This window comes from Micromys minutus (genome assembly GCF_963924665.1).
Source record: "Micromys minutus genome assembly, chromosome: 29".
In the NCBI taxonomy this organism is placed as follows: domain Eukaryota; kingdom Metazoa; phylum Chordata; class Mammalia; order Rodentia; family Muridae; genus Micromys; species Micromys minutus.
This window is the reverse complement of record NC_137964.1, coordinates 18,949,462-18,959,794: the sequence shown is the minus strand read 5'-3', so window position 1 is coordinate 18,959,794 and position 10,333 is coordinate 18,949,462. Positions and strand designations below refer to the sequence as shown.

Below are 10,333 nucleotides of genomic sequence, written 5' to 3'. Positions count from 1 at the left end.
AGTGGTCAAACTCACTGAGGGCACAGGGCAGGTATGATGCACATGTTGTGGTCTTAGTACCGAGAACAGCGAGGCAGGAAGGGGCAGGTTTAAGGCCAGGCTGGACTGGACAATTCTTGTCTCTTTTTTTTCCATTAAGTTGTTTATTTTGGAGACAAGTCTCACTACAAAGCCCCAGGTGGCTGGAGCTTTCTAAGTAGACCAGGCTGGCTGCCAAATCAGAGATTGGGTTTATCCCCGTACCATGCCTCCCATGTATGTATGGGTTCATGTGTACCAACATATACATGAAAGTTAGGACAACTTGCAGAAGTCAGCTGTTCCCCCCTACCATGTGGGTCCTGGGGATAGGACTCTGGTCATTAGACTGGGGGTATGGGCCTTTGCTGGTCATGCTGGTGGCCTGAGAACCTATTTAAAACAACAAAATAAGTCCCAGAAAGAAACACATTTGTGAAAGCTGGGCCTCTAAAAACCACATTTCTTGTGCTATATTAGTTGGCTATAGATGAACAAACTCTAAAAATAGGGGTTGGTCACAGGTCTGTAATCCCAGTATTTGGGAGGCTGAGGCAGGAGATTGACTCCTAATGGGAAGAAATTAAAAGCAAAACCAAAAGACTGTCAAGGTACATTATGCTCTTGGACGTTTTGTTTGTTTGGGTTTTGAGACAGGATTTCTCCGTAGTCCTGGCTGTCTTAGAGCATGCTGGCAACTAGGCTAGCCTTAACTCTGCCTCTTACCTCTAGTGCTGGGATAACTCCCCACGCCCACCTCAATTTGTGTTGGTACCACCATCTTGACAGGATTCAGAATCTCCATGGGAACAGACCTCTGGTCACATCTTAAGTCTCTAGATTGGGTTTTCTGTCTGTGGGCTGGGGTCCTGACTGAGCATCTGCATTCATCTCTGCCTCCTGACTGCAGATGGAGCAGGACCAGTGCCTCACCATTCTGCCACCAGACCTCCTGTACTGTGAAGGCCTGTCTCCCTCACACTGAGCTGAGGTGAAAACCTTATCTTCCTTAAGATGTCTGTTCAGGTACTTCATCACAGCAGTGAGAAAAGGACTGAAGACAAAACCAGAGCAAAAGGAAGCTGTCTAGAAATGCAAGCCAGAGCTTAATAAAAATAAGTTTTATTGGTTACATATTTTTTTAACTATACTGACATATTATAAACTTTTAAGAATTAGTATTAAATGATTTTATATATTTTCTCAAGAATAATCTAAGTCAGTTGTGGTTCCATGTTTGTTGATAATTAAAAACTCAAATTCTCCCTAGTCATTATACATCTATAGGTAGGGAAGCAGGAAGTTCTCTCCAAGCTCACACCCCAGACCTGGCCTTCATTATGCATAAACACCACATCCTCCTTCCCAGCAATCGTCCCCCTTTTGTTATACAGATCCTCTCCAATGATCTGTCACGTACTAAATCTACCTTATTCACCAACGCTGTCTCTGGTCTTCCCTTTGGAACTAGAAAGACATACACAGCATTAAACAGCTGTTCTGGACTCTGTATTTTGGATTTTTTTTTTTTTCATTTTTGCTGGAAACCCCGATTGACAAAAATACCCAGGTACCTAGGTAACTGTTTAACACAAGATGGAAAATGGCACGTTGCTTGAGTAGGGCTTTTGGCAGGTCACGAAAACGAGCTGCTGCTGCTGCTGTCAGGAACAAACATCCCCAGTTGTGCTGTAGCCGAGGAGCTGAGCAGTGTCATTCAAACTTCTCATCTCCTTCCTCCACGTCTTTCAGACTGAGCACTTCCAGAGAACCCTTGCCTTTGGTTTCCTTTTTTATCAGCTCATCAATTTCTCTGAAGCAGCCTGGGTCGACTAGACATACCTGCAATGATTAACATAGCTGGTTTCCAAGGGAAGAATAAACCCAGTTTTAATGCTCAGGGCAGATCTCTGGCTGTGTTCTAGGTGCTGCTCACATGGTGAAGGCCAGGGCAGCAGGCTGGGTCTGAAGTTCAGCCTTGATGCTAAGCATCTACTGTTGGACTTTGGGACTTAGCCCTTGTTATGATTTATATATGTTTAGCCCAGGGAGTGGCACTATCAAGGAGGTGTGTCCCTGTTGGAGTAGGTTTGGGTTTTAAGACCCTCATCCTAGCTGCCTGGAAGCCATTATTCTGTTAGCATCCTTCAGATGAAGATGCAGAGCTCTCAGCTCCTGTACCATGCCTGCCTGGATGGTGCCATGCTCCTGCTTTGATAATAATGGACTGAACCTCTGAACCTGTTAGCCGGCCCCAATTAAATGTTGTCCTTATAAGAGTTGCCCTGGTCATGGTGTCTGTTCACAGCTGTAAAACCCTACGACATCCTTGAAGACTCACTTGGCCAGTGCTACAGCTCACAGAGTGAGCATTGCTTAGCATTAAGACCCTAGGTTCAGAGGCTGGAGAGATGGCTCAGCTGTTAAGAGCACTGACTGCTCTTCAGGGGTCCTGAGTTCAAATCCCAACAACCACATGGTGGCTTACTACAACAGTAATGGGATCTGATACTCTCTTCTGGTGTGTCTGAAGAGAGCCACAGTGTACTCATATGCATTTTAAAAAAACCAAACAAACCTGGGTTTAATCCCTAGCATTTCCTCACTCTTTTCTAAGATATCAGATTCCAGATTCATTCTCTCTGTCTCTGTCTGTCTCTGTGTGCCTATATATAAAAGGGTTGTAGCTTCACTGCAAATGCTTAAACCATGTTCTGGTAAAAAGAACTGGTAACTGCTAGTCTCATATTTACTGTGGAGCTGAGGATGCCCTGAACTCATGATTCTCCTACCTCGACCTGCAGGGTGCTGGGGTGACAGGGGTGCACACCTGGCTCTACTTTTACTATTAGACCGTAAGAGAAGACTCAGTGTAAAATATATCTTATTATTTCAAAGAAGGTGACTATGGCTAACAATTCTGCTCTGAATGCTTTGACAAAGAAGCAAATAAGAAAATCACATGAATGCTAACTGCACTATCCGATTTACATGGACATGTTCCCCCAGCCTACATTTTATAAATATTATCCTATGGTTTAAATATGAAATGTCCCCAATAGGCTTACTTTGCCTTTTCCTTAGGGGAACTTTAGTGGCTGAGGACTACATGGAGGGAGTGGATCTCAGGGCCTGTCTGTAAGCTACACCTGCTCTCCCGTTCCCCTATCTCCTCTCCCTCCTGTCCGGTCCAAGCGCATGAGACCAAGCATTGTAGACTGAACCCTCTCAGACTGAGCCAAAAGAAACCTTACTTCCTTTAATCTGCTTTCTCAAGTGTTTGGGTCACAACTATGCAAAAGTAACGAACACAGCGTTTATGATCATGAACGAGGCTACTCTGGTAGAAGGAGACCAAAGTGTTAAAGTCATAATCTCTGGACCTAGGCTGGGCCGCTTGCTCCCCGCCCCCATCATCTTACGATCTCCAGCTGCTGGCTGTAGTCCTCACTCTCCACGACCTTCATCAGTGGCTTTAGCTTTTCCTTCAGCTTCTTCCCTTCGTTCACTGGCAGGATAAAGCGCAATCGCATGTGGGCCCGCTCGATCTTCATCTTCTCCTTCAGCTGCTTTATCACGTCCAAAGCCTTTCAAGACATAACAAGGGGCTTGTTGTTTAGTGCTCTGCTGCACTACCACACCAACAAGGCAGCTCCCACAAAACTGCAGTGCGCCAGTGGCTGCACGGCCAAGAAACAAGCAATCCTAGAAATACCTAGAAAAGTGAGATAGTGTCTCATCTTGTGAAATGGAAGAAAACCCTTGCTTTGGAAGAAAGACAAGGCTGGGAATGCAGTTCAGTGGTAAAGCACTTACCCAGTGTGCATGAGGATTGGGCTCTGTCCTCAGCGTTCTAAAGCAAGAAAATGTATGGGGTGGGAATTACATACATTTGTAAAGGTAAGTTACTTCTCTGGATTGTAATCTGAAGATTACAAAATATATATATATTTTTTGGCCTCAGAGACTTCTAAGCCCACCATGTTTAAGCCATGAACCTTGAGGACCTGAGCCCATAGCTGAGTTCACATTAATTCTAGAACAGTAGTGAGACCAGGCCAATGCTCCTTGGGAAAATGGACTAGAGCATCCCACCAGTTGTCCAGCAATGAGCTTCCACGTTGTGAACACCCCACCTGAGAAACTGTCACTGGGTAGACAAGGCAGACTCAATGGCTTCCTTGAAAGTCTAATAGCCCTTCAGAGTCTCAGGATGCCTAGTGACTTGAGAGCTTTTGAGTTTAGATGTAACTGCTAATACACATTTAAGTTCTGATGGGCCTCTGTGTTGGCATCTTTGGCACTGACCTGCAGGGAGCATCACTGGGAGCTGGATGTGGAGGAAACATGGGGCTGGGCTTGAGGAATCTGAGGGATTTATGGAGAGGGAACAGTGCAGAGGTGGCTGACCTCTCGCATGTGTGAAGCATGTAGTCATTAGTCCCTCATGACCTTGCCCGTGATGTTCCCTGCAGAGAAGTCCCCGGTCTGGGTTGTGAGAATGAAAGTGAGTAGTTCTGATGGTGCCCAGAGTTTCTGTGTATCCAAGTTCTTCTCTGGCTCCTTCTGCTTTTCTGGATACATATGGTCAGGGCTAAGTCAGGAAACTGCCTGAACACTGATGACTCAGGCAGTTTGTTAGTTACATGGATCACACTATACTTCGTGCTCCGTCGAACACTTTATTTTTGCTTATGCACGTTCTATGAAAATTCAAGCGTGTGTATGTCAGAACAGGACAGTCAGTAGGATGCTAGGTGTCTTGTTCTAGTGTCCTCTTCCACACTCTCAAGAAAGGGTCTCTCACTGAATTTGCAACTGCTCTGGTAGACAGCAATTCCCAGAAAGCCTCCTGCCCCTGTCCCCCACAACACTGGGGTTACAGGTGAAGAAGCAGGGACCCAATTCGGATTCTTATCTAGGTCCTGGATATCCAAATTTAGGTCTGCATTCTTGTGTAGCAAGTGCTCCTATATACTGAGCCATCTTCCCAGGCCTTTAGAGTTTCTCATGCAGTTTCAGTTTGCCTCAAACTTGTTATGTAGCGAAGGATGATGTTTTGCCTCCACCTCCTTCATGATGAAGGTACCAGTATTACTTGAAAAGGTTGTAAGCTCTGTGAAAGTACTACAGAGCTGAATATTCTAAAAAACCGGTGACTACTTATTGAGAGAGGGTCTCAAACTCAAGAACCCCTAGTCCCAGGCTCCCAAGTGCTTGAAATATAAACACGTAGCAAAATGACTGGCTTGACAGGGCTGAGCTGTATGAAATATGTTAGTAAATACAAACAGCAAAAGCATTCACGTGACTCAAAGTCCAAGCTTTGTCTTTAAAGGTTTGAGCTGGACATGAAGTAGATTCTGCATGTATTTGTGCTCCAACACATAGCAGCTAAGGGTGTGGCTCAGCAGGAAGAGTGCTTACCCAGAATGCTCAAATCCCTGCTACCAACCACAAGCACAGAAGGCAGACTACAAGTGTGTGCTTCTGATCCCAGCGCCAGAGACAGGCAGGTAGGAGCATCAGATATTGCCGTGGCCCTAAGTTCTGAGGACAGTGAACCCTCACCTGCTGCTTTGTGCTCTTGTTGGGTTTGACGGAGTAGTGGATGTCCTTCATGGCTCTCTCGATGAGGATAACGGTGTAGGGTCTCTTTGTTTCTGGGTTCACACACTTGTCTGCCACAATGGTGGCAATATCCCTAAACATCTGCTCCAGCTGTGTGTGCCGTTCTTTATCCGACACTTGAACTTCTCCTTTAGTCAAAATCTAAAGATGGCAGAAAATACAGAAAGCCCTCATTAGTTCTAGTTATCTTTCTCTACTGCACGAAATTAGTTATCAGGGAGGAAAGGAAGTGTCATCCACTGCAGCTGCTGATGCAGAACCGCGTGCTGCCTAAACCCAGCATGGGATTATAAGGCCTTTCATGATCCCACTTACTGAGGGCCAGGGATAAAGACCTAGAGCAGCAGTCCTCAGCCTATGGGTCGTGACCCCACATATCAGATATTTACAGTACGATTCATAGTAGTAGCACAATTACAGTTATGAAGTAGCAACAAAAACAATTTTATGGTTGGAGTCACAACAACATGAGAAACTGTGTTAAGGGAACAATAGGAAGGTTGGTGGTAGCATTTACCTTGGATGCTGAAGGCCCTGGGTTCAATCCTCAGAACAACCACCACAGAACCCCCCCACTCCCCCAAACAACAACAACATAAAACAAACCCATAGGCGGATGTAGTGTCATTCAATTTTAGTCCTAGCACTTGGGAGACAGAGCCTAGATCTCTGAGGTTGAGGCCAGCCTGGTCTACATAGCAAATTCCAGGCCAGCCAGAGCTATATAGTGAAATCTTGCTCTTTTTTATTAAAAAAAAAAAAAAAAAAAGCTCTGGGGTTGGGACAGGAAACAGTCAGGTAAATAAGGTGAGTTATTAGAAAAGTTGATGGCTTCTATATTCTTTGATGAGATGAAGAGCCAGAGCCAGTTGGTGGCAGTACATGCCTTTAAGCCCAGCACTCAAGAGGCAGAGACAGGTGGCTCTCGAGTTTGAGGTCAGCCTGGTCTACAGAGTGAGTTCCAGGAAAGCCAGGGCCACACAGAGAAACCTTGTCTCAAAAAACAAAGATGGAGAAGCAGGTAGTCATGGGGCTCCTAAGGATGAGCTGAAAGATGGGTCCAGTGTCGAGGCCTCAGAAAGGCAATTGCAAATTTCAATGCCCAAAGTTGGCAGAATATTTAATGTCCCACCAGCTTTAACCTAAAACTGGCAGAAATGCTCTGGGAACTATCAACAGAGTTACAGAAAAGCCACTTAAGGCTAAGAGAACTCTCAAACAAAACAACCACCTCTCACTATGAAGATGATCGTGGGGGTTAGGGGGCTGGAGAGAAGGTACAGTGGCAAAGAGAACTTGCTGCTCTTCCCGAGGACTGGAGTTCAATTCCCAGCACCCAGAGAGCGGAGCTAACGAACACTTCTAACTCTGGGTCCAGGGGCGTCCAATTTTAGTTTTGTGGTCACTTTCTAGTTTCTCAGGCACCTTGCACCAATTTTCCCTCATGTGCATACGTAAATAATAAAAAAAGTTGGGCATGACGGTATGCACCTTTAATTACAGAACTCGGAAGCAGAGGCAGGTGGATCACTGTGAGTTCAAGGCCAGCTTGGTCTACACAGTGAGTTTCGGGAAGCCAGAGCTACAGAGTGATATACTGTGTGCTGACTCCCCTCCCCCCATATCTGTATTCTTCCACTTAATCTTGGAGGGGGGAACCCCAAAACAAAACAAAAAAAAAATCATGACATTGTTTTATGTGAGGAAAACTCAGGGTGTGGTGGGGAGTGGTGCTTCCATCCTAAAATATCTGTCCCTAGACAGCAGTAGCAGAGACACTGCGTACTTGGGTAAAAGTGGGGATTCTGAGGAGGGTGTGTGTGTGTGTGAGATCTGCAGTATTAATTTTAGTATTTGCAGGCTTAGCTTCCCGATTATTATTCTAGAAAAATAACTACAGTCGGGTTTTTTTCCTTTGTGACAGTATTTGGAGTACTGGACTCCGGTCTTAATCACTGCAATTTATAATGGGCGTGGGTGAGGTGGCATGATGCTGGGGAGTCAGAAGCTGGCTATCTGCTGAGTTGATGGCAGCTTTGGTTACAGAGTGGGATTCTGTCTCGGAAAAAAATAGCAACAAACAAATACCATACAAACCTCCCAAATCTCCCAACAATATAAACAAACAAACAACAAACAAATCTAAAATAAACAAAAACTCATCAAGAGAAAGAGTAGTCCTGATGTTGGCTATGATCTTGAAAATGTGTTATGTTGCGGCTGGCAGGACCTACCTGCTTGCAGATTTCAGTCTGGTCATCTGTCCCAAATGCACTGATGAGGTCTTCCTTCTTGGCAACCTGACCTTTGGAAACATTGACAAACACTGAATGGGTCTGCAGAACTTCATCAAGGTCTTTTTCCCTTGAAAGGGCAGGAGAGAAAGTCCTACGTGAATCCACTGGACAGTTGAAATCCACTCACATTTAAACACAAGATGTCAACAAGATAAATGGGAATCCTTGCAAGTTGGGTGTGATGTGCACAGCTGTAATCCGTCATTTAGAAGGTGAGGCAGGGAAATTGGGAGTTTAAGGCCCAGCCTCAAAAACAAAACAAACCCTAAAGGAAAAAAGAGAGAACTGCACACACACTATTACTCTCCCCCTGGTGACTACCTGCACATAACCAATTGAAAACTCAGGACAGTATCTGTATGCTTCCACTTCACCACAGAGGGTTAAACTACGTCATTGTTTTATGTAAGGAAACTCAGGGTGTGGTGGGGAGTGGTGCTTTCATTCTGGAATATCTGTCCCTAGATGGCAGTATCGAAGACACTAAACACTTTGGGAAAATGGGGATTCTGAGGTGTGAGTGACCATGCTGTACTAATTTCAGTATCTGTAGGTGTAGAATTAGCTTCCCGATTATTATCCCTGGAAAACGACCACAACATTTCATTTCTTTGTGATAGCGTTTGGAGTATCGGATTTCTGTCTTATTCATTAATCCAAGAGGCCACCACAATTTCGGGTCCTCTTGACTGCAGCTTTGTTTTAATAGGACAGGGCCAAACACATCTGGCATTCGCAGCAATCCTCCCGCCTCAGTATTCTGAGCAATGGGATTACAGTCCTAGGCCACCAGTCCTACCCGGCTCTGACTGAGTTTGCAGTTGGCAGTTTTTAATGGCACCAACAAATCCCAAACCAAAACCCAATCCGAATCAGGCAAACCAGGCCTGAAAAGTACCCGTGGCTCTCAAGAGCCGGGGCTAGGGAGGCCAGGCCTCGGGGTGGCCGGTTCGCTGAACTTTGGGCACAGGATCACTCACACGCCACTCCGCCAGCCGACGACCTTGTTTTTATAGCAGGCGATTTCGAAGCGCTTCCCTCCCCGCTTCATCCGCACCACGGCCACATTAGTCAGTCGGATCTGGTTGGTGGGGGTGAAGATCGACATGATGGCTGCTCACAGATCTCGAGCTGCCGGGGACTCCCAAGTGCTCAGCAGAAACGACCCTGCGGCGCGAGAACCCTTAACGCCCAAGGAGTGCGCGGCTCTTCCGGGACCTACTCAGGGGCAGCAGCTACTTCGCACCCGTTGCCCTACTGCGCATGCGTCAGGTGGCGCACTAGTCGGGCAGACGGCAAGAAAGCAACTACGCCTGCGTGGTGTGACTTTTGCGCCCTCTATCTCCGCCCTCAAAGAAAGGCGGTCCGTTCGGTTGCGACGTCATTTAAACGCGCCAGTTATGCCTCTAGGCTGGTGAGTAATGTTTATTGTTCCGGTGGAAACTTGGTATTCTGGTTGAATAGTTCTGCAGAATTCAGACGCTGCACTCATTTTTAACGTTTTAAGAGAAGAAATTTAGAGGCAAAAAAGGAGGTTAAAAAGTGTAACGAGCTTCCATCTTGATTCAATAATTACCAACCTGTTCCCCCTCTTTTAAGTGTATTATTTTACAACGAATTACTCATTGGGATGGCCATCGCCTGTAACACCAGAATTTGGCAGGTATAGACAGGATACAAAGAGTTCAAGGCCATCTTCACCAACACAGGGGGTCCGAGGCCAGCCTCGGTTGTTTGAGAGCCTTTTTCATCATCTCCTTCAAAACAAATCATCATATGGTTTTATTCTTAAATACTTAAGTGCGTATACCGTTAGCAGACACTTCGTCTAATACACCCGTCAAGTTCTACTTTTCTAACCTAAACAATTCCAGTTAAAATGCAAATAAGCCCGCTCACTGTACATCTGGACTGCTTACTATAGTCACAGTGGATTTTAGTCTAATTTGTAGGCAATCCAATCCTCCTCATTTTGTCTCAGTCTCGAATATTGGTATTAGAAGTATGCGCTACTACACCTGGGTGCCCTTAGTCCGTTTTGTTTATTTGCTTGTTTTTTAGACTCCCTTTTCTTCTCATTTAAAAATTCTCTTGGAGCGGCTGGAGAGATGGCTCTGGTTAAGAGTGCTGTTTTTGTAGCGATCCTGAGTTCAATTTCCAGCAACCACATGGTGGCTCACAACCATCTGCAATAGAATCCGATACCCTGTGGTGTGTCTGAAGACACACACACGCGCACACACTCTCAGACACAATTTCTTTAAAGAAGTAAAAAAAAAATTCTCTTGTTCTACGCACTTGTTCACCTGGGAGTCGGAGGCAGGCTAATTGCATTGTAAATTCGAAGCCATTTTTTCCACATAGGCAAGTTACAGGCCATCCAGAGC

General features: G+C 45.6%; 1 protein-coding gene across 1 annotated transcript; it reads right to left on the bottom strand.

The window, feature by feature from the left end:
- Positions 1-1,118: 1,118 nt before the first annotated feature.
- Positions 1,119-9,195, bottom strand: SBDS (SBDS ribosome maturation factor). The gene is made up of 5 exons (XM_080941230.1): positions 8,927-9,195; positions 7,884-8,013; positions 5,590-5,790; positions 3,441-3,605; positions 1,119-1,860 (listed from the first exon to the last, which is right to left on the bottom strand). The coding sequence occupies exons 1-5, from the start codon at positions 9,052-9,054 to the stop codon at positions 1,732-1,734; spliced, it is 753 nt and encodes a 250-aa protein (XP_080797356.1). The 5' UTR covers positions 9,055-9,195; the 3' UTR covers positions 1,119-1,731.
- Between the last annotated feature and the right edge of the window lie 1,138 nt (positions 9,196-10,333).

Excerpts from the sequence above, each read along its gene's own strand:
- SBDS (XM_080941230.1), bottom strand. The coding sequence starts at position 9,054 with ATGTCGATCTTCACCCCCACCAACCAGATCCGACTGACTAATGTGGCC. Across the intron at positions 8,014-8,926 it reads GTCGGCTGGCGGAGTGGCGT|GGAAAAAGACCTTGATGAAG; the intron begins GTGAGTGATCCT and ends TGCCCTTTCAAG. Across the intron at positions 3,606-5,589 it reads ACAAGAGCACAAAGCAGCAG|GCTTTGGACGTGATAAAGCA; the intron begins GTGAGGGTTCAC and ends ATGTCTTGAAAG.